Source organism: Helobdella robusta (assembly GCF_000326865.2).
Source record: "Helobdella robusta unplaced genomic scaffold HELROscaffold_60, whole genome shotgun sequence".
Taxonomy (NCBI): Eukaryota; Metazoa; Annelida; class Clitellata; order Rhynchobdellida; family Glossiphoniidae; genus Helobdella; species Helobdella robusta.
Genome location: NW_008705331.1, coordinates 145,062 through 169,007, shown reverse-complemented (window position 1 = coordinate 169,007; position 23,946 = coordinate 145,062). Strand labels below are relative to the sequence as shown.

Sequence of the window (23,946 nt, the reverse complement as noted above, 5' to 3'; positions counted from 1 at the left end):
AAGATATGAAACGGAAGTGATAAATATGCCCCAATTTTAAACAAAGAACTAAAACTGGAAATAAATATACGCTAAACACAGTGGGAAGAAACAACAATGGTGCATAAACGCCTATGTGGATTGTGTGTTTGTAGGCGCGGTCGTTCGACTTTGTATATTTGTATTCATGTATGCTTGTGTTTGCTATTTGGGAGTTTTTCTATTTGTTAATGTTTGTATTTGTATGGCAGATAAGTAGATAAACAAAAATTTGTTTTGTTTTCAATTATATATGCAAAAAACGTTGTTTTGTATGTATGTATATATGTATGTATGTATGTATGTATGTGATTGTTTATTTATGTATATATATACATTTATGTTTGTATGTATGTAACATACAAACAATTTTTTCTTTCTAAGGGGTGTCTGTTTTTTGCATTCGTGTGGTCGTAAAACTATCAATTGATGATTTAGTGGCGCAGTTTATCATTTTATTTCGTATGTTTTTGTTTTTTTTTCTTAGCTATTTCTTTACCAGTTTGTTTGTTTGTTTGTTAATATCTGTTTATACGTCTGTTCATTTGTTTGTTGGCTGGTTTCTACATTTGTTCGTTCACACATTTGTTTGTTCAAACATTTGTTCGTTCACACATTTGTTTGTTCAAACATTTGTTCGTTCACACATTCATACATAAACACTTGCATCCGGCAAACCATCCATCAAACAATACATCTACCCATCCATCCAACCAACCAACCATTCATCCATCCATCCAACCATCCATCCATCCACCAACCAACCATCCATCTATTCAACCATTTATCCATCTATTTCCAGTTAAAAGAAGAACAAGCGGAAATGCGAAAATTCCTGGTGATAAAATCGACGAAGCAGCAGCTGAAGGCGGGAATTGAGCAGCCCGTGGACACGGCTTACATCGAGTCGAAAGGTGGAGGTCTGGTACTCAAGGCCGTCTTCGACGTCAAACATTTCAAACCTGATGAGATCAATGTTCAAGTTGGCTTTTTTTTTAGAGATTTTTCTCTAAATTATTATTTTAAATCTTATTTTATTAATGTATTAAATAATCTTTCATAATTTATTTATAAATTTTTAGTAATTTTTTCAATTTTTAAAGTGAAGCTTAAAGATATTTTTTCATGAGTAAAACCGATGAATGGAAAGCAGAAATATTAAAAAAGTCATGATCAAAAAGGCCTGAAGTATAAAATATGATACCGATGTTGTTGAGTGAGCCAGGCTGGCTGGCTAGATGGTGAAATAAAAAATATTGTTACAGGTTATGATTAATTGACAAATAAAAATATGTTATAAGGAAATGTTTGAAATCAGTGTTTGAAACACTCTTGCATGACTGCGTTATCAACAGTAGAAGAAGTCGCAACAGAAACAGTTGCAGTAGTAGTAGCAGCAGTAGTAGTAATTGTAGTATGATTTAAAAAATTGATGATGCTGATGAAGATGACGGTGATGATGATGATGATGATAACAATGATGATGATGATGATGATGATGACGGTGGTGGTGGCGTTGATAGTGATCTGCATTAATCGAATTGTACATTAGCATTCAGACATGTGTTGTACACATGTGTCTATAAATGTGCGTGTGTACGCGTGTGTATACGTATTTGTGTCTGCATGTACGTATGTGTTTTTGTACGTATGTATGAATGTACTAAATGTTTATATGTGTATGTTTGTGTGTGCGTATGAAAGTGCGTTTATGTGTGTATTTTATTTTTGTACGTTAATAAGTTTTTCTCTACATATATTTGTGTGTATGAAAAGTGTGTGTGTGCGTGCGTGCGTGCGTGCGTGTGTGTGGAGAGGCATATGATGACTTGGCCATATTTGTAGCCATGGTAACCAACTTATTCCGTATCCGCTCTTATGCTAATTAAATCATTATTAATGTGATTATTATTCTACCAGCCCCATCGTCATTTTCATCATCTTCATCTTGTGATCTATTACTACTGCTGCTGCTGCTGCTGCTGCTGCTGCTGCTGCTGCTATTATAATAACTACTACTTCTAATGATAATAGTAATAATAATAATAATGGGGTATTTGTGTGACGTCGATAGCAATCATTCAAACGTTTTACGGTGCATGTTTTGGTATTTAAATAAATTTTGTGCCTGTTAAAGAAAGAAAAAAATATATGAATGAGTGAACGAACGAATGATGGAGGAATGAATGAATGATAGATGGATAGATGAATGGATTAACAAGCGAATGAATAAACAAAAAATAAGAAAAAATGAGTGGATATCATATAACATAGGTGAAAAAGTAGGATACACAAACACAGACACGTAAGGCTTAATAAGCTTATATTACATTCTTGTTTGCCTTGAATCTCAGGGTATTTCATAATTTTGGTTTTTCTTATAGTAGTATCCGAGAATATAATTCACGCATAAAATGTTTAAGGCCGAATTTTCTGAATCAAGAATCAAGTTTGTTATAAAAAAGGGGTAAAATTTGCTAGAAATAGGGCCAAAATTTTAAAAAATAGACATTGAAATAGATGGTAGGTAGCAAGGTAAGCCAGTGCAGACGACATTTCGGTCCGAAGTTTATCGGCAGCATTTCTCGTTCGATAATTTCGCGCCTATTTACAAACGCGTAAATATAGTTAAATACTTGTGGAAATTGTGGTGATACGATGATGATAGTGATGATGATGATGTCAAGGGTGATGGTTTCGTTGATGATGATGACGAAGGTGATTCGGGATATTATGATGACGATGATGATGACGATTCAATGGTTTTGCTAATGATGATAATGATGGTTTTAATGATGATGATCTGAGTGGAGGTTTGCAATAAATATAGCAATTCATAATCAGTATAGTGTTTGTTATATTTCGTGTATTTTTTTTACACAAACATTGCTATTAATACCATCATCTACGTCATCATCATCTTCTTCTTCGTCATCATCATCATCTTTTTCGTCATCATCTGTGAACCTAATCATTGTTGTCATCGGTTTGTCTTTGCGACTGATAGGATGAACAAGAACGCAGACAATAAAAAAAACTACAAAATAACACTGATAATGACGTCATTGTGAGCAATAATAATAATAACAACAATAACATCATAATCCCTGATAATAATAACAATAACTAAAAATTATAGTAATAGAAGTAGTGGTGGTGGTAGTAGTAGTAGCTAGTAGCGGTAGTAGTAGTTGTAGTAAAAGTAATAATAATAATAAACAAACATTACGTTACGTTATGCAACTCTCGTTCAGACACATAACTCAACGAAACTGATGGTAATGATGACGACGACGACGATGATGATAGTATTATTATCATATTATTAATAATAGTGATGATGATGACGATGATAGTGGTGTTCTTTTAATTAGTTTCATTATGGTTCATTATTATAGTCTAAATAATTATTCATCTTACGACTGCCACAAAACTTGTAACAACGATTGCAATGTAAATAGCAATCAATGCTGTACTACTACTACTACTGCTGTTGCTACTACTACTACTGCTGTTGCTGCTGCTACTACTGCTGCTGCTGCTGCTACTACTACTACCTCTTCTGCTGCTGCTACTACTACTAATGTTGATAATAATGATAACAATAATAACAACAATAATAATAATTCAACGTTGGCGATTTCAGCAGCGAAGCATGAATACAGGTAATTATTATATTGCATCGTCATCATCGTTTTCGTTATTATCATTATGTTTCATCGTCGTCTTCATCTTTTTGTCGCTATCGTCATCACCATCGTTATCATTATCTTCATCATCACCATCGTTATCATTATCTTCATCATCATCAGTTTCATCATCATCGTTATCATCATCACCGTCATCAGTTTTATCATCCTCATCATTATCATCTCTCTCTCTCTCTCTCTCTCTCTCTCTCTCTCTCTCTCTCTCTCTCAATATCACGGAAAAGTATCGTAGAGTTTGTTTGTTTGTTTATCCGTATTATAACCTTCGATAATGTTTGTTTTAGTGCTGCTGATGGTGCTGCTGATGATGACGTTGTTTGTAATAATAACAACATCAATAAAAATAATAACAACCGTGATGATGACGGTGATAAAAATGCTTATGACAATGGTGACGTGATGATTTTAATATTAAAAAATCAATTTTTATCCTGGATATATATAATTCAATATAATATCTTTATATGATATCCTGATATAATATCCTAATATAATATCCTAATATAATAATAATATACTACACAAATGATTTTTATTCAATTTTAAATAAATTTAAACTGGCCTTTAACTTTTGATGGGTAATAACTAATTGGAATATTTTCTAGTGGAGCTTGCCTTCACAACGGCTTCAAACTTTAAAACATTTCAATAGGGGTATCCGTCTACGCGTAACACTTATCCCCCCCCTTTTTATAACATCAGTAATCTACACTTTGAGGTGTTTTTAATTATTCTGAATACTAATAACATTTTAATTGTATATTGTTAAAATTGTGATAACTTGTAATATTAAACAAAAAAACTTTTAAAACATTTAATGCGGAACGTAATTTATTCTATTTATTGAATAAACCTGGTGAATAAAATAAAACAAACCGACGTTCAGCAAATTGGTCATTGTGATAGTTATGACGACGACGACGATGATAATAATAAACATGATGAGGAGGAGGAAGATGATGAGGGAGATAAATAAAACCGGTAAGTAGAAAGTTTTCGTAAAAAGAATTTTTAGGCAACGAGAAAGAAATTTTTTCTTTCAATAAACTTTGACGCTACCTAGAGCGAGAGGTGTATGATTTTAATTTGCTTGCTTTATTTTCATTTTAAATTTATCGTCATCGTAGTAATTATCATCAAAAGTTTATCATTATCAGAATCGTTATCATATATATATATATATATATATATATATATATATATATATCATCACAATCATCATCATTCTTATCACCTTAGTCGTGGTTCATAACGCCCCGGTATACTGCGTGTGATAACGATGACGTCACTGAAGATGACGATGATAAAACTGATGATGGTGATATGGATTAAACATGTTTGTTTATAAATGTATGTTTAACAATGTTAGGTGATACATTCAGATGAACACATGCTATATTATGCCATGTTCTGTATTCTGTTTCTATTTATATTCAACGCTAGATATTTTTTTGTGTGCGTGCGTATGTATGTGTGCGCGTTTGTGTGTGTGTGTGGGGGGGGGGGGTGTACATATGTGTGAGTTTTTTTTTATGTGCCAGGGTGTTTGAGCAAGTACTGGAAAATTTTACAAACAAAATTGTGAATGGTTAATGAAGGGTTGTTCCAATTCATCTTTTTTTTTTTGTGATTTGCAAGTTTCAATAGCGTAAAAGAAATAATTGTAAATAATGTCTGCAAAAATTAAAAAATAGAATCGGGCTTCTTTCTCTCAGCTAGCTTTTTTCGTTCTAAGAATAATTTGATCATGAAAGATGAGATGATTTACGGCTTTGTTGTGCCTTTATCTTATAAGAGTGATTATTATTTTATTCGTAATAGAGCGTTTGAGTGAAATTATCATGGAGTATTATTATAATTAATAATATTAAACTTATTATTATAAAGTTATTCTTGTATGCATTTGTACGTTGTACATGTCTGATACCAATTATAATGGTATCACTCATTTTTGTTGATGTACCGTTCAAAGTTTCAAAGTTATGAAATCTCCGTCCAAAATTTTTTACTTAAATAGTTTACCGCAACCAAATCACTTATGAAATGAATTAAAAAAAGTATTAAATGACGAAATGAGTTGAAATTATCCCAAATTATTTTAATAATATTACAAATGAGTTTAATAATTCTAATTTTCAAAGATTGTGGATAACCGCCTGGAAATGACAGCTCAATGCCTGGATGACCAGGATAACGCAGTGTACCGCAAGACAATGAGGAGGCAGATAGATCTACCGGAAACAGCTGACACTACAAATGTCGACTGCGTCATGTCGGAAGATGGAATCCTGACCGTCTCAATGCCGTTCCATCTCCCAAAAACCGTTCAATCACCGGTGCCGCCCAACCCTGCTCTCATCCCCATAGTTACCGATGACGACAACAGGAGGTACATCCGGTTGGAGATTCCGATCGGACCTGACTTCACCATTGATGACGTCAAGGTGGGTACTCTCTTTTCAGTTTTAATTCATCTTTTGATGTTTATTGAAGAGCATTTCAAATGTATTTAAACATTATGGATTGCTAAATAGCCTTCGTGAAGTTTCAACTTCTTTTGAAGGGTTATTATTCGTTCGTTACAGTTAAACTTATAGATAGAAGTAATGCACTTTCAACTCTCCTCATCTCATCTCATCTTCTGACAGGTCAGCAGCGAAGGTCACTCATTGGTGGTAAGGGCGTGGTACGAAGCCGAGATAGGTCTGGAAGGGGCTCAAGTGACTCGCAGGGAGCTAAAAAAAGAATTTCGCATTCCGGAAAGCATCCAGGTTGAATCAATCAGGTACGATTTGACGGAGAGTGGAGTGCTACAGATTGAAATTTTGCTGGCGGAGTTAGAGGAACCGTACGTTTGTTACGTCGAGACGGATGATTTGAATGCCTGCTTTTGATTTGTAATTAATTTCTATTTTATTTTATTTGCATTTGTTTTTCTTTTGCTCTTGTTAACCAACGATCCAGTTATCAATTTTAAGTTGTTCAAGGAATAATTAGTCGGAAGTTCATCTAATTTGTTGGCGGTCGTTAATTATTTTTAATTATCCTGATGAACCGTCACTTTGTTAAAATTTATTTAATCTCCAGAAATAATTTTTTTATTTTACTTTGATTATTTTACTTGAACCATCCTTGCGTTTAATTAAGCTTAGCTATAAACATGTGAAAGCATTTAAATTATTCATAACAGCTTACAGACGTATTTTTTTATATAAAGCCTCTTAATGTGAGCCTAACAATACAATACTTGAGCAAGCTACACGTTTAGTAAGTTTTTTACCGATTTATAAAAGCTTATTGTTGCAGACAAACCTAAGGATGTATAACACTTCTATGCAACACCAATATCATTCCAGTCTAATAACATCGTCGAACATCAGTTCTACATAAAACTAACGTCTGCTTACGAGATTAATTTTTCATTTATCTGTTTTATTACTTCTTATATGCATCGCCATTATAAAGTGGAAAATATTTACTTTACATAAACATACGTTATAAAGTGACATTTCTGAGTTTTAATATAATATCGTTTTGAAAATGAACCTAATTAATGTTGAATTATATTAATTGATGATGAATTCGTTCTTCGCTTTTTGTTCATATGACGTTGAAGTTATGTGCCTAAATTTTGTAAACTCAAATTGTCAGCAAATTTCATTTCGACCAAGAATTATTGGATGAAACATGAAACTGACTTTTAGTTGTTGATTGAAATAACAAATGTTAATGCAAGCTTTATTCCGCGCAAACTAAAAATAAAATTTAAGATACGGCAATAAATCGTAGTTCAATAAACATGAGATGTAATTTCGTTGAATAGAAGCATGATTGCTCTGGTCGCCACAATTTAATTTTTATCATCATTCAAAGCCAAAATTATAAGAGTACAAATTTCAAAACACAAATTTGACTCAACTACAGAAACTGAAAAGAGAAAAAATTAAACAAATTTTTGATGACCCTCTTAAAGGACGTGATGATGGCAAGGTCATGACAGCCAGGTGCGGATATAATTCAATAAATCAAATTCTCTCAAAGACCAATATCATAATCAGGTATGGCAACATCAGGGTTAGCGTATTGTTTGATGAACTCCACATTATCCTTCGTCGGAGTTAGACAGGCCTTAACAGCTGGCAACTCATACATGGTTTTCATCCAGTGGTCCAACTTAGGGTAGACCCCTTCCTTCATGAACTCATGTCCAGACACCTGCTTAACCAACTCGAATCTCTCAAACCATGGCCATATGTGCAAGTCAACCAGATTTGGGTGATCTCCTTTAGTTTTAAAAACGATAACAATATGAAAAGCTTAGCAATACCATATGTTAATAAAACTAACCTCCAAAGTATTTCGTGGTGAGTTGATCTTCAAAAATTTGCAGGACCTTATTAACTTCAGCAGAGCCTTTTTTCAACTCCTCAGGGTCCTTGCTCCTAAAACCAGCATAAAAGCCTACAGGCAACTAAATTAATAAACAGAAAATATAATTCAATAAGATTACAAATTGAGATAAATAATTAAATAAACAATTTTTTAAAAGGCCTCAAACTAAAAACTCAAACTACTTTAGAAAATCTTTCCAGCAACATTTTCTGCTGGGCTCTCTTGTAAGGGTCTTTAGTGAGCAACTTGTTGTCACCATAAACTTCATCAATGTACTCTGCACATATAGGAGACTCGAAAATCACTTTATCATCAATCTCAAGAACGGGCACCAGTCCCAAAGGATTCCTTTCAACGAACCAATCAGGTTTATCTCGGAGATTAATGTTGACAATTTCGTGACTGTACAATGTTAAAACAAACGTTGTTACATAGAAGAAGTAAAACATTCAAGTAAATTTGAATGATGTCTCATGTCTAGATTACTAGTGACCCTATTGAAACTTACGGCACGTTCAAAAATTGCAGGATCATTCTGGTTCGTTCAGCGTACGGACAAAAGCGCATGCTGTAAAGACGAAGCTTGCCCTTTTCCAAAGGCGGAAATACAGAACCTGTGCAAAGAAAACGTTATTTCAAGTCTTTCAAAATTTTCAATGAATAATTTTTTTGTAAGAAATATTACTCTACACATTTAGCGTTAGTTAAGATTAATCAGTATTTTCGATATACTTACTATGTAATGTAAGGCATAACGGTTAATACATTATAACATCCAGAAAATTAGATCGTAATGTAAACCGTACAACCCGGTATGGTGCGACAAATTTCACGAGAAAGTAAGATTTAACAATTAAAACCCTATTAAAAATGTTGATTGCCAATTAAACCAACCTTTTCTGTAGGCTTTAGCGGTTGTCATCGTCGATAGATGATGATATTAACGATTAACTAACGCTGCACAAAACAACAACCGACTGGCATGCGTACCTTGATACTTGCACTGTACGTTTGTTTATGAATTATTTATCTCATCTCTTATGCTAGTGCTGGCAGGTTCTCTCTTTATTGTTCGATAATAACAAAGCGCAGCATTTGTTTTCAAAAATAATATTTATTTAAATATTTTAACTAAAAAGAAATAAAAATGTAAATGTTTAAAATGATCTTTCATTATAATCCAATGTCAACTATATCCGTGAACCCGATTTGTTTTTTCTCGTAAAATTTGACGTGATAATCAACAGGCAAGGAGACTCTTTGAACACTTTTAAGCTTTTTCATGTTTTTAACCCAGCAGGAGAGCTTAGGGAATTCTCTTTCAGACATTATATCCAGGTGATTCAACTTGCTGATAGCTGGAAACCTTTCGAACCACGGCCAGATCGCTATGTCAATCAGACTCGGATACTTCTGATCTGTCAACAAATTTATCGTTTCTTTTCAGTTATCATGTATTTAAACGATTAAACATTTCATCAAAAAGTCACGACAATTAAAAATGTAATTGCAACAAAATCTGCCGCATTCTCGCGAAGTTTTACAAACGTTAAATCGATCAATTTACTTCCGAAAAAGGGTCCTTTTAATTCTTTTTCATAGAAACCGAGACCATCGAGTAGCTTCGGTAAGTTTGCTTTATGTACGGATCGGTCACTTGTTTTATTGATTTCAGAGAATGGAGTGGATACCTTAAAATTAAATATTATTAGTGTAATGTTTCTGTAGAGATAATGAGACGAGGAAAGATAATTATTTCTTCAATTGGAGGAAATTAGTTACTTTATCGAAGGACGCGATAAGAGCTCTTTGCTGGGCTCTCGATAAGGGTTTCTTGGATAGAAATTTATTTTCTCCGAATTCCTCGTTCAAATATTCATTACATATGGAAGACTGCGTCAATATAGCATTTTTGTATTGGAGGACTGGAATGGTTCCATCTGGATTGACGTTTGCTATAAACCACTTCGGCTTGTCGAATATGTTTATGTTGATTATTTCGTATCTGATTCGGGTTAGAAATATAACTATTTTATGTTAAGTTTAGACAAGTTAGAGAAAGTTTTTAGTAAAAATAATGGTTGAAGATAAACTTGATTTTTGTAAACTGCAGCATGAGTCTAATTCTTTCGGCGTACGGGCAGAAGCGCATACTGTACAACCTCATCAGATCGGGATCATGTTTCGGGTACTCATCAGCTAAAAGGTGGTTTCATGGTGGTTTGATTCTACGTTAGTTGAACATGAAGAGCTAAACAAAATTAATAATTTGCAGTTAAATTGAAATAAAAAATTTCAACATGCCCGAATCTAATGCTCGTTTGTCGTCAACCCTCGCCACTCGATCCTTCATTATAAATTAATTTATTTTTTATAGTATGAATGACCGACTAGACTACTAGAGCTTAGTTATTTATATTCTATAGCAACGCACGGCACACATTTCAACGAACCGTCATCTTAAAAGCACTTTTACCAATAAAAAATCTTGTATCTCCTCAAACATGTTGACAAATTCTCCATTTGCAAACGCTGATTGACATCCGAAACTCAACTCGTTAAAAATTAAATAAGCAAATTTATTGTGTTTATGTTGTTTTATATTCATTACGCACATTTAACACCAAACTCATAAGACGCCGAAATAAACAGAATAGCGATTTTTATTTAATGAAAACTAGAATAGTTCATGAAAAATTAAAATTCCGATCATACATTAAAAGTACAGTACTCCGTAAAATAATTGTTTAACAATATTAATTAATTAGTTAATTAATTGATTAATTAATCGCTGTCCATTCTCTCGTCTTTAACGTCGATCGTGAACTTGTACTCTTGGTCACATCCCATGTAGGCATCACTCATGAAGTAGAGTGTGTAGGTGTGTTTGCCTGGATGCGGTGCCACAAAGTCCAAATCCTTGTTGACTTTCTGTTGCAGGGAGAACCACTTGAGGGCCACCAGGTTTTCTGATTTGGGGTCGCCGACGACCAGCCACCATCCCTCCTCACGTTTCTGGTAATTATTTATTTTAAAAATAACTTTCAAGGTAGCAGGATTTTCAAAAATTGGAAGATAATTACGTACAATGAATACTCTTCAATAAAATTAACATAAAAATCTTTTTCAGATAATAAAAGATTTTTAATTTATTAAAAATTTAATTAAAAAGTTAATTAACCTGTGGAAAGAATGGCGCCATAATGGAGCCGGCAAATTCGTCTTCTCTTTCAAGGGTCACCTCCACTTTCACCGTTGATCCACTTTTTAAAAAAATTTCAAAATTTTTTGATAGATACATCTAGATACATCTTGTTAAACAAATATTACACTAAACGATTTTTAATTATCTCCGTAAAGAATATCTAGTGAAAAAATTAAATAACCTAGCGATGTTTTCCTTGTCAATGATATCGTAGGTCAGTTCAATGTTGGGATATCTGTTGCAGAAGCGAGCCACGTCTGCCTTCTCCAGCTCACTCATCTGCAAGAGTTCATTCCTCTCCTCCTCCTCCATCTCTATGATGTCGAATATGGAGTCTATTTTCTGGAAAGTATGAAATTATAAGGCGTAAATAAAAAAAATCATTTCTGAAGAACAGGAATAAATTGGAATAAACATGGAAATAAAAAATACAATGATTTGGATAGAAAAAAGAAATAGAACTTAGCAAACGAACCTTATCATTGAACCTCTTGATGACATCGGAATTGAAATGTGGCAGCTGTTTCAAGTAGGAATCCTTTTTCCACATAGCCTGAGTGACCATCTGGGACAGCTCCATAGCGGCCAGTGCAGGAGCCAGCCAGCCGTTGCTACTGAGAACGTTAACGCACGCCTGTATCAACCTGTAGGCCTTCCCGAGTATCTCCTCCGTATCCGTCATGAGCTCCGGAGCGAGTTGCATCCTGGACAGATGAGCTTGTAGGAGCAGATTAGTTTTAACGTGGGGGTCGTTGAATTTGGGAGACTGCAACTTGTTGGGAAGTTTGGCGGCCAGCTGTTTCAGGATGGAATCTTCGTGATGACGGATTGGGATGCTGTCGTACTCTGATGCATTGGCGATGATCTCAATGAGGCCTCGGATCTTCGTCTTGCTGTTCAACGACATGCTGAACAGTTCTGTATTGGCGATGATGTGATTATATGAGTAAGTTACACCATTGTATATGCTCTGTGATATAATGATTCTAATGTGCAACGGTTAGTGGTGGTGATATTTAAAAATGATGATGATGGTTAGATCAAACTTCGCCCACATGCTAGAACAAAACAATACATAAATTGTTACAGATAACGAATGCAAGGAAGGACGAACCGATAGTAACGTAGTTGATGTAGTAGTAGCTGGCTATCATGCCCAAGTTCAGTGGTCCTATGTCCATTTCGTTTTCTATGCTGATGCACTGATTGGTTGGTCAGTTGATTAATTAATTAAATAATTGATTGAAAAATTGATATCAAATGAAGTGTGCATACACACAAACAAACACACACACACACACACACACACACACACAGATACACACACACAGATACACACATACCTTAGAATGTTCCAGATCACTGAGTGTGTTCTCAACTAGCTCAGACATGTGATCCGACAAATGTCTATGTGTAACGCCTGCAAGTAATGAATCAATTTAGTCCAATATTCATCATAGTTAGCTATCAAATAGCAAATATTTCGCTATTATAAGCCAGGAACTAAATTTACAAAAATCAAAAACACAAAATCAAAAATAAAAAAAACTACAAACCCTGAAGATTATAATAGTTAGGATTCTGGGTCATTCTCCTGTAGAGGAAGGTCCAGGTCAGAAAATCGACTGCATCTTGTTTGTTCTCTATGGCCTTCGTCACTACCTCTGCATTGAAGTGATCGTGCAAGCAGTGGTCCAAGTGCGACTGTAGGGATGTGCCAATCAATCAATTATTCAATAATTTATATATTAATTTGTTAACTGACTCAATCAATCAACCATTCAATCAACCAGCCAATCAATCAATCAATTAATCAATCGATCAATAACACAGTCAAATAACAAAACTCATACTTCAATTGGCAGTGGTTCGTAGAGGAACTTCTTGAAGAAATCTTTCTTTGAAGACTGGCACAAAATGGCCGCCTTGCCTGGTGAATTATAAATAAAAAAAAGTAATCAATAACAATAACAAAAACTGATAATAACAATAATAATAATAATATTGATAATAATAATATTAATAAAACAAACCATCGTCATCAAGAAGGGGCCTATTAGCCCGACCAATCATCTGCAAGATTTCAGTCACGGGGTAATCTTCATAAGCGTGTATCTTTCCATTGTAGCACTGGGTGTCCATGACGATCACAAGATAGGCAGACACGCTGAGACTCCATGCCAATGACCTTGACACGATGATGACCTGGATGGCCCCTGCTTCGAACAACTGCTCCACAAGTCTTCGGTCAAGTTCTACTAGGCCCTCGTGTAGATAACCTATGCCCTTCAAGACTGAATCTTTTACCATCTGTTTAACAGGGTTGAAGGGTTGATGGGAAATTATAATCAAATGATTGAATTGCTGGTGGTTATTTCCATAGTGAATTATTATTTGTGTGTTATTATTTTCTAAATGATGTACCAATTTCAGATTGTCTCTTGACATAAAATTTATCAAGAATACAAAGATGAATTATTTAGGATTTTAAAAACATTTGAATAACAAATACTTGTGTTCACATCACCTGATTGCTTCCTACTCACAAATCCAAAAGCAATGCGCGCACACAAACAAACACTCATTCATATACAAACACACACATACATACACCACACAAACCTTATCTTGAAACTTCTCGACATAGGGCACTAGGTCTTCTTGCTTGACGTGAACGAACCTGTTCTCATGCAGATCCGCTGCACAGAGAGTCAGAAGATCGTAGGCAGTGATGCGTGTCTGCTTTCTGGACGGCACAAAGATGATGACTGGCTTCTTGGGAGAGTGCCTGAGGATCGTGTGGTAGACAGGTTTCGTCATGGCCATGATCCTCGATGCATTGTGAGTGATGTTGAAGCCCTGCATGATATGAAGGAAAATAAAAAGAAAATATTCAGTTAGTGATTTTGTGTTTTATAGATATGACAATGATGGAAATATGATTGTTATCGACGGACCGTTTTCACCAACATGCATTGCAAACAACAGCAGCAGCAGCAGCAGCAGCAGCAGAAACAACAACCACAACAGAAGAAACAGACCTGAATATGCAACTCCAATGGCACGGGTCTGACATTGGGGTGGAAGTTGAAGAAGGATGTTGACGTGCAGCCCAGCCACTGGCCGACATCTTTGGCGTTGGAGAGAGAGGAACTCATGGCGACGATGCGGATGGAGTTTTCAATCTGCGTCGAGATGAACCTCATTCTAGAGACTGCAACCTCAAATGCCGGCTGTACAAAATCATTGGGAATATTTTGAAATAAAAATCCGGCAAGTTTTAAAATTTAATTCCGTCATCATTGTAGCCGTGAAAAACAACTATATCATCATCATCACCATTCCTACCGTCATCATCACTATCATCCCCATTCCTACCACAATCACCACCACCATCATCATCATCATCATCGTAACTCACCCCATCATTTCCACCGACAAGATGTAATTCATCGACGGCGAAGAGGCTGATGTTTTTGATGGCAGTCTTCTGTTTCCACCTCCTCGATAGCACGTCCCACCTCTCCGGAGTGCCGATCACGATGTGTCCCTGGAGGTTAGCGCAACGTAAGTTAGGCAGAATTGAAATTAAATTGTTTTGAAATTTGTTATAAACAAAAATGATAATGAAACATTAGAAGGCATTTGTTTTGGCAGTGGTAGCGATTGAGATTGTGATAATAAAAATAACAACAATAATAATAATGATGATGATGATGATGTTTGACCTGCACCTACCTTGGCAAAGAGTTTCGAATCAGTAGCCATCTCCCCAGTCAGGAGGACGACCTTCTTGCCCAGCTGCTTGCCAAACTTCTGCAACCATCCCTGATAGACCTGGGCACAAAATGTACGAACGTTGAAAGGTGCTTGCAACATGCATTAACATCACACCTCTATAGCCGCAGTCATTATCAACATATTCACCACCGACATCATCACATTCATTACCACAATCCTCACAATTGCAACATTACGTGACCAGCAAGCAAACCAACTGACCAACTGAGCAAGAGCTTCAATGGGAGTAACATAGACGCATTTGTTGTTTGGATCCTGTGTGAACATCCTCAAGATGGCAAACTCGATGCAGATCGTCTTTCCACTTCCTGTTGGAGCCCCGACAAACACGTTGTCATTACTGTTGTACAGGGCGTTGAAAACTGCAAAAAAGTGTACATTCATATACGTATTACTATGCTACATGAGTGAGCACATTTATATGTATGCACAGAAGTGTATAACTATTAGGTAGAAGTGTAAATATGTGTAGCGTGAATTTTAACTGTTTGAATTTGTTGTGGGACTCAGCTAAACAATTTACCAACACGAATAGATTATAGCAACATGATTTCTTAATTTCAAATTATCATTAATATCTTCCTAATTCCAAATTATCAACCACCTACCTTGAGTTTGGATGGGGTTAAAAGACTTGAACTGGTCCTGGTAGAGCGCCTCAAAGCTTTGATTTCTTAGAGCAGAGACGGGCAAAGGTTGAAGGTCAAGGAGTTCAGTTGGTGGCGGGTACTTCTCGGGTAGGATGAGATGATGAAAGGATACTGGAAGCTTCGTTTCACTACCTGCAAAATGTGTGCGTGTGTATGAGTGTGTGCGTGCATGTAAGTGCGTGATTACGCCAGCAGTATGTAATATATCCAAAGTAAAAATTACAACGCAAACAGTAACGACGACATGTAACAACTGACAAACAAAGCAGCAAAATGAACCAACCGATCCATCTGTCGGATACAACTTTGATGAAGTATTGTGGCGGAAGAGGTTCAAAAACTGGAACAAAGAACTTTATCAGGTGTTCATCAGTACAGAACTTACTGCAAAAAGTAGAAAAGGATTTGATTAAAGTTATGCAAAAAGTTATCGATTAACACAACATAATAAAATGACATATTTTGAAATCAATAAAAAATAGAATCAAATCAGTTTGCTTGAAGCAATTAAATCCAACAACATGAAGTTAAATGACAAATGAAACTAAAACGAAGCGTAATAAAAGATAAGGGCAGTAACAATGGGAAAGAATACAAACGCTTTCAAGAGGAAGTACTCGTGATGAAGGATAACTTCGCCATCAACATCCTCAACAATGATCCAGAAGGCTTCCGACTGACCATGCACCTTATCATCCCACTTGAAGTCCGGAGTGATGGTCAGCTCCACTCTCAACATGGACCTCGTGATTGGTTGCACGTGAACTGACAGGTCCAACTTGGGCAGCTGCAGGATGTACTTGTGGACGGTTTTACCTATTTTAGGCATCCTAATTAGTTCCCCTATCTCGTGCGGGTTCAAATCGTAGAATCTTTCCCATGGGAAGTTCTTCTTTTCTATTTTCTTAATCACATCTTCGGGCATTTTCTTGAACTGTCTCAGAGGACTCATTGATTGCCACCTGTTGAGAAGAAATATTACTGCTTTTCTATCATCTAAATAATTTTAGCTTTTTTATCAATGAAAAAATTTTTTTTCTTGGTCATAAAAATTAATGTTAAACTGCAAACAAACAACACCAACATTCTCCTGTCAATCATCTTGCAAAGAGCCAACGCCTTATCAGCCAGTTGGGCCCATTCTCTGTGTAGAACGATTTCATAAATGGCCCTCATCAACCTCGACGCTGATTGGGTGACAAAGACCATGTCAGAAACAAGAGCGAATCCGTCGAGTTTGAGTTGGGAGATGTAGGCCTGGAGGAGCACGTTGACCTTTGCACTTGGTTCTTCGATGCTTTCTTTGATGGGTATCGGCACACGTTCTAATAATTTTGAAAGCTCCAATTTCTCTTCCTGTTATTAAATTTTAAAAAGTTGTCAACGAAATAACAAATAAAAGTATAAAAAGTATGAAGTAAAAATAAAACCAGGTAATAAAAACTAACATCTCTGACAGTTATGTGCTTGAACTCAGCCGACAGGGAGAACACTCTGAACAGCTCAATCTCACTCAACATCGGCTTCAACTGCTGGTTGTACGTTGCAATCGTCTCATGGGAGATGTAGTAGTAGCTGGCTATGCGACCTAATTCTGTGACCTATATATTGAAAATATATATTTCAATATAATTTTCAACAACAACGACGTCGACAACCACAACAACAACGTCACCACAAACAACGACCAACCTGGAAATGACCGGCCTTCTTATCATATCTGATTAGGTTGTGCTTATCAAGGAGGGAGGCAGCTGTGTGTATGAGATCTGACCTGTAGCCTTCCAATAGAAGGTCACTGTCAACTGGTACACTGTACAGAGCCGGACTATGAATCATTCGAATGTAGAGATATGTGTATCCTGGTAAAATTGTTGTTTCATTTTTTGTGTTTGTTTGTTGTGTTTGTTTGTTTTCTTTGTTTGTTGTGTTTTTTTAAGCTGTTGTTTGTATTGTTTGTTTGTTTAACCAATCAATATGATCAATCAATCGAAAGCCAACAAAACATTTCATTAACCAGCCACAAATCAAACAGCCAACCAACAGCCAACCAACAGCCAACCAACCTAGCCATTTAACAGCATCCTTAGCATTCTGAACAGTGCCCAGCACAATCTCAGCATTCAGGTTATCGGGTAACTTTGAGATGAACTGTGACTCGATGGGCAGTTGCTGGTTCATGAGGGACAAATAATATTGAAGTTCTGTGTGATTGGTGATCAATATGCCCTCTCCTTTTGTGTCAAACTGTGGCCGACCTGCCCTACCCATCATCTGAGGAAAAATTAACAGTGGATTGAATGACTTAGATTAGAAAGATATGAAGTTATAATTAGAAAGTGAAACAAAAATAAAAACAAAAAATACAAATATAAAAGAAAGGTAACAATAAAAATTTCTCAAAAACCTGCATGACGTCAAGGGCTCCAAGTTCGACCCATCTACCTTTTTCAGGATTATAAACCTGCGTGCCCTTTATGATGACGGTGTGTGCTGGAAGGTTGACACCCCATGCCAGGGTTGATGTGGAGACGAGGACCTGGATGTGTCTGTCGGCAAAAAGATCTTCAACCAAGGACCTGTCGACTCGAGTCATGCCGGCGTGATGGATGGCAAATCCGTAAGGCATCAGGTCTTTCAGTTCGTGGTTCTGAAAGACAATTTTTATTGTGAAATATTCAATAGGTGACATCTGGCACCTTACATGCAAAACAAAGCAAACATCGTGAACTAACACGCAGTACGAACACTGCATACTAACATTAACGTCCTGGGCTTCTCTTCTGAGGACCTCAGTGGAAGCACTGCCCTCCTTGAGGAACTGACCAAGTGAATCATTCTCCAGACACATGTCCCTGATGGCTCGTGCTGTCTTGCCAGTTTCCTTTCTTGAGTGGACAAAGACCAAGACCTTTGAAAGAAATATTCAACGAATGATAGGATGACGATGATGATGGGATGATACTAATAAAATAGTGATAGTGTGTATGTGTACTGTATATATGCATGATTATTTTAAAGACAGCATTGATAAGAACAATTGCTAAACTTGAAAATATCAATCAGTCTTTTTGTTATTAGGCATTTAAAAACTATCAAACGATAATCAAACTAGATAATTTATCAAAAATCAATCAGCAAATTAACTTTTCAATCAAATGACAAAGTAAAAACCATAGAGAGTCCACAAATTAACCAACCTGATTTTTTCCAGCATGTTGCATGACCTGATCGTACACAATATCATTCATGATCTGGAACCTCTTGACTGCCTTCTTCTCCATGATGCCAATGTATTGTTGCTCCAGAGGCACAGGCCTGTACGAGTTGTCGAAATGGAAGAGGGCATGATCGGGCACTCTCAAGAACTTTGCAACATCTTTGTAGTTCGGCAGTGTGGCACTCAAGCCAACGACACGCACTTCTTCTTGCATCGTTTCACAGTTCCTGATCGTTCTAGCTACCAGAGCTTCGATGACTGGACCGCGATCATCGTGAAGGAGATGGATCTCATCCTGTATAGGTGTGTGTGTGTGTGTGTTCAATTGTGAGTTCGTTCATTTGTTGGCAGGTGTTTGAAATACTGGTTCAAGTGTTAACCAACGAAAAATAATAATACAACATCCAACCACACAGCTACTTACAATGATGATGAGTCTGACAAGTTGGGTGTAGGTCCTTTCCCCTCCTTTCCTCGTTATGATGTCCCATTTCTCAGGGGTGCAAACAATTATCTGAGTAGACATTATCTGTTCTTTGTTCAGCTGGTGGTCGCCGGTCAGTTCGTCCACGTGGATGCCGTAACTGCTGAGGCGCTGTATATGTGGTTGTTCAGTAGGGAAGGAGTTGATTAGTTTACGGTGTGTGTGTGTGCAGTGTGCGTGCGTATTAATGTGTTTGTGTGTGTGTGTGTGTGTATTAATGTGCGTGTGTGAGTATGTGTGTAAATTAGTAAATTATGAATCGAAATACTGTAGGAAAAAAAATGTTTTAAATCACGTTGTAAAAACATCACCAGCCACCTTTCTAAAACTGCCGACCATCTCTTGGACGAGCGACTTCATGGGGGCGATGTAGATGATCTTGAACTTTTCAGTGTTAATCGTCCCGTCGTTGTTGATGTTTTTCCCTATTTCTCGTAACATGGCTAACAGGGCTACGTTCGTTTTACCCGCGCCCTGGTTGGTTGATTGGTTGGTTGTTCGTTGATTGGTTGATTGCAAACAAGAAAATAAATAAATGAATTAATATATAAAGGAATGAATGAATAAATAAATAAACGAATGAATATATAAATGAATGAATGAATGAATAAATGAATGAATGAAAGACTAACAGTTGGAGCACACAGTAGGAGATTGTCATCTGTCTCCAAAGCAGCCTTTGACAATCTGCTCTGAATTCTGTTCAGTGATTTGAAGCCTTCAAATGCAGGCTGGGCATATTTCGGCAGCTTCTCTATCGGCACTAATGACTGTAAAGTAAAATTAATACCATAGCTGATTCAACAGATGAAGAAAAAAACTTGATAAATAGAAAAAATTTATAAAGTTTGTTCTTTCATCTTCAAAAGTGTGGAACAAGCCATTAACTCCAAACTTCACTTGAACCAACCAGCCAAATCAATCAAGCAACCAATCAAACCAATCAGCCAATCAAGCATCAAACCAATCAAATAATCAGTCATTCGGTCAGTCAATCAATTAATCAGCAGACCTCTCCATCTTCGAATGGCTTTGGTTTGAGAGCAGGCAAGTGAACCTCTTCATAACCCTTTTTCTGTTTCCTGAATGAACCCTCGTGCAACTTGACACCATTGTTTGCCATGTAGTGGGATCCGTGAGATAGCATCAACTCCTCCAGGTCTAAAACGTTCATTGATGGGAGTGCCTGCGATGTTGGCAAGAATACAAAGATGCAGGTGACAATGTAGCGATGTCAAATGAATAAAAATTTGAAAAACAACAAAAACTTACTCCTCCCTCGTCGACATCTTCCACCATTTCAGCATCCTCGTCTACTCTCGACTTCCTCACAGCCTTCCTCCTCATCCTCTCTTCCCTGATGACGTCATCTTTCTCCGTTTCCTGGAGAGAGCGCAAAATTTTTTTCAGTTCTGGATCGGATTCCATTAATTCGACGATCTTCAGTTTGTCTGACTCTGTCTGCGCCTTTGCAAGCAGCGTGCAATAGAGAACTGTAACACAAATTCAATTATAAAGTTACTAAAATCACAAACAAATTCATGTTTTTTTTATTTATAAAAATAAATAAAACAAAGAAAATATGAAGGTAATACAAAAGTACAAAACATTGAATGTAGTAAAAAAAGGACACGAACTCATCTGCCTATATTGTCTGAGGATGACGATCAGTTCAAACTGTTCACAGCCCAGCAGAATCACAAGTTTGTTCTCTGCCTCTCTGTCATCTTTGGCGCTCTGTTTTGTGGATGTTTCATTTGCAGTTCACAAAATTTATTGACTCATATTATTAAAATTACAACATTTTACATAATTATTTATATTACTTACCTCAAAGAAACAATTTAACAATCGCATTGAGAAATATTAAAGTTATCAAGAAACAACACAGACACACACACCACACACACGCACATACACACGAGATCATATAAACATCAGACCGAAAATGTCACAAACACAAACTAAAAGTAATTTGGTATCAAGCACAAACCTCGAGGATGTCAAGGACTTCAGCTGCCTTCATCTGAGCCACCATGGGATCGGTATAGAATCTGCTCAGTTTCCTCTGCAGCCAGAAAGCATCAATATCGTGGGGGTGCAGACCTTTTTCTTTCTTACCTAATCCGTCTCCATCACTTGACAGCTGTTTGGTAATGACGTGACTGAAGTTAATGCGATGATGATCTAGTTGTTGATGTTGATGGTTTTGTAGTGGCGAGCGCAAAGAGTATTGTCATTATGTAGTCAGTTAATGATGCTAATGGTTTTGCAGTGACGTGACGAAATGATAAGAACTTGTAAGAAAATGTTATGATAATGTGATTGTTGTGATATCTGAGATGTTGATGTGATGTTACTATACACAGAATCATACTAACATTAGCTCTGAGTGTAGCATCAATGTGAGCTTCCTCACCTTCTTCTTCGTCCTCTCCATCTTCTCTTATTTCACCGAAGAAATCATCATCGTCCTAAAAAGTTTTGAAATAAATAATCGTCACCGATCACTTTATGACAAGATCAAGAAACAGACAGACAGACATATAGACAGGCAAACAAACAAACAAACAGCTCCTCCTACCTCTTCCTCTTGTTCCTCAAACTGCACATTAATACCGTAGGCTTCGTCAATGTTATCATCGCCGGTGGCCATCGACTTCTCGTCCGACACCCAATCGGTGATTTTCTTGCCCAAATTTACTAGCAGCGCAAATCTTTCATCCGGCATTTTGTCCAAGAGATTTTCAATCTTGAAAAAATATCAAATAAGCTTATTTTATAATATGAAATATCTGTGGGTGTGTAGGTGTGTATGCACATTTTGTGTGTGTGTATTTTGTGTGTATTTGTATGTGTATTTTGTGTGTTTATGTACCTCTCTTCTTCTATCTTTATCTTTTACTTTGTTATTCTTCAAAACTCCGAGAACCTCATCGGCAGCCCCACACAGGATATCTCGAGGCTGAGGAAAAAATTAACATAGAAATCACATAAGTTTACAAATTATAATGTAACTGTCATAAAGTGGAAAAGTAAATGTAAGAGGAACATAAAGTTATAAATTATATGTAAGATAATAGTGAAATATAAATGAGGGTTAAAAAAATAATAGATTTAAGAAGGCAGAAAGATCTACATTTAATTAAAGTTATAAAAGATAAAATATATTAATACAGGATACAAGAGAAGATGAACAAAATTATAAAACTACACAGAATTAAATCCGAATAATGAATTTAATAGAATATTCTAAAAAAGTTCCTAAAAAATAAACAAATAATAATCCAAAATGTAAAATCCATTTAAAAAGTACCTGATCTCCCAGAGCAGCCTGGATAAAACTCAGTAAGGTTTCATATGTCTGCCTTGTTTCCTGGGTCTTTGGTCTGTAGATGACCCCAGCCAAATCCTCTATGCCCTCAGACAGCAACGTGGCGCCCTTCATCCTAACCATTTCATATTGGGCTTCATCTCTTTTGCGTCTCCTGATTGTTTAAAATGGAAAAAGTTAATAAATAAGGAAGTACTGAAACTACAGAAAATTTTATCAAAAAACATAAAATTGAAAAGAAATAAACATGAAATTAATAATTCAATTTTTTAATAATCAGTTCTCTAAGTTAGAGGTACACTTTTAAAAACTAAATATAAAAACCAGAAACAAACTTTGCACGCTTTTCTTCAATCATAGGTGGGCATGTCCGTTTCGCTAGAGAGCCCATTTTGTTTCGTTCTATCATCTTGGCCGACAGTGGCAGAACTTCACCGGTGGCCTCATCTCTAGGGCGTCTGTCAATCAATGAGCGATCTGCTTGCAACACCAAATTGGAGTTCTGGAAGATAATTAGCCCACATTAGTAATTAGTTATTACATTATGATTATGGTGAATACAGAATGCATAAATTTTTCTGAGATATTATATATATTTAATAAGATTAGCTGATTAGATAAATCAGTTAATGTTGTTAATAAAAAAGTAGCCAAAGATGATCAATTAATTAAATAAATCAATTAATTTAATATTAAATATTAAAATCAAAATCAAAAATAAAATCTACATACCGCTTTGTATTCATATTGTAATGAACGAGCAGCGGCGTCCGCCATTATAAAAAAATTTTAACTTTTCTTGATTTTAAATCACAAATTTTTAACAACGAAAGAATTAAATTCAGGGATGTCAGTCCGAACGACGAACGATTGATCCTTAATTATCGCAAATGACAACATATATATATGAATAACAGCAAAGAAACGCAACTAGCTGTAAAATTATATCAATGTTTACGGTGATTAAATTTTGTTTTTGGTTTCATAAAATATTTTAGAACCACATAAATTTAATTTTTTTACTGTAATTTTTTAAATATTATTTATTTATTAGCATTTTTGTGTCTGTATATAGTTCTATTTTTAATTTGTCTGCTACATTCAGCCAATTTCGACCAACAACATTTCCAAC

General features: G+C 35.9%; 4 protein-coding genes across 4 annotated transcripts; 1 reads left to right on the top strand and 3 right to left on the bottom strand.

The window, feature by feature from the left end:
* Positions 1-5,890: 5,890 nt before the first annotated feature.
* Positions 5,891-6,622, top strand: HELRODRAFT_180213 (hypothetical protein; the record flags this gene model as incomplete). The annotated part of the gene is made up of 2 exons (XM_009029545.1): positions 5,891-6,172; positions 6,377-6,622. 2 exons carry the CDS (start codon positions 5,891-5,893, stop codon positions 6,620-6,622), a joined length of 528 nt encoding a protein of 175 aa, XP_009027793.1.
* A 1,141-nt stretch (positions 6,623-7,763) lies between these two features.
* Positions 7,764-9,042, bottom strand: HELRODRAFT_180212 (hypothetical protein; the record flags this gene model as incomplete). Its single annotated transcript, XM_009029544.1, has 5 exons — positions 7,764-8,011; positions 8,076-8,199; positions 8,303-8,522; positions 8,629-8,734; positions 9,015-9,042. 5 exons carry the CDS (start codon positions 9,040-9,042, stop codon positions 7,764-7,766), a joined length of 726 nt encoding a protein of 241 aa, XP_009027792.1.
* A 251-nt stretch (positions 9,043-9,293) lies between these two features.
* HELRODRAFT_180211 (hypothetical protein) lies at positions 9,294-10,643 on the bottom strand (the record flags this gene model as incomplete). The annotated part of the gene is made up of 5 exons (XM_009029543.1): positions 9,294-9,538; positions 9,688-9,811; positions 9,903-10,125; positions 10,214-10,319; positions 10,625-10,643. The coding sequence occupies 5 exons, from the start codon at positions 10,641-10,643 to the stop codon at positions 9,294-9,296; spliced, it is 717 nt and encodes a 238-aa protein (XP_009027791.1).
* Positions 10,644-10,736: 93 nt separating this feature from the next.
* HELRODRAFT_102998 (hypothetical protein) lies at positions 10,737-23,591 on the bottom strand (the record flags this gene model as incomplete). Its single annotated transcript, XM_009029542.1, has 37 exons — positions 10,737-11,135; positions 11,302-11,383; positions 11,507-11,667; positions 11,801-12,243; positions 12,440-12,527; positions 12,669-12,745; positions 12,882-13,029; positions 13,179-13,255; positions 13,359-13,635; positions 13,948-14,184; positions 14,367-14,558; positions 14,747-14,875; positions 15,064-15,162; positions 15,328-15,488; positions 15,735-15,908; positions 16,060-16,160; positions 16,376-16,738; positions 16,861-17,132; positions 17,225-17,377; positions 17,469-17,638; positions 17,843-18,050; positions 18,184-18,426; positions 18,538-18,687; positions 18,977-19,291; positions 19,421-19,591; positions 19,799-19,954; positions 20,113-20,250; positions 20,493-20,666; positions 20,753-20,973; positions 21,118-21,217; positions 21,474-21,626; positions 21,862-21,954; positions 22,065-22,232; positions 22,359-22,445; positions 22,797-22,968; positions 23,150-23,316; positions 23,547-23,591. The coding sequence occupies 37 exons, from the start codon at positions 23,589-23,591 to the stop codon at positions 10,905-10,907; spliced, it is 6,396 nt and encodes a 2,131-aa protein (XP_009027790.1). The 3' UTR covers positions 10,737-10,904.
* Positions 23,592-23,946: the final 355 nt, after the last annotated feature.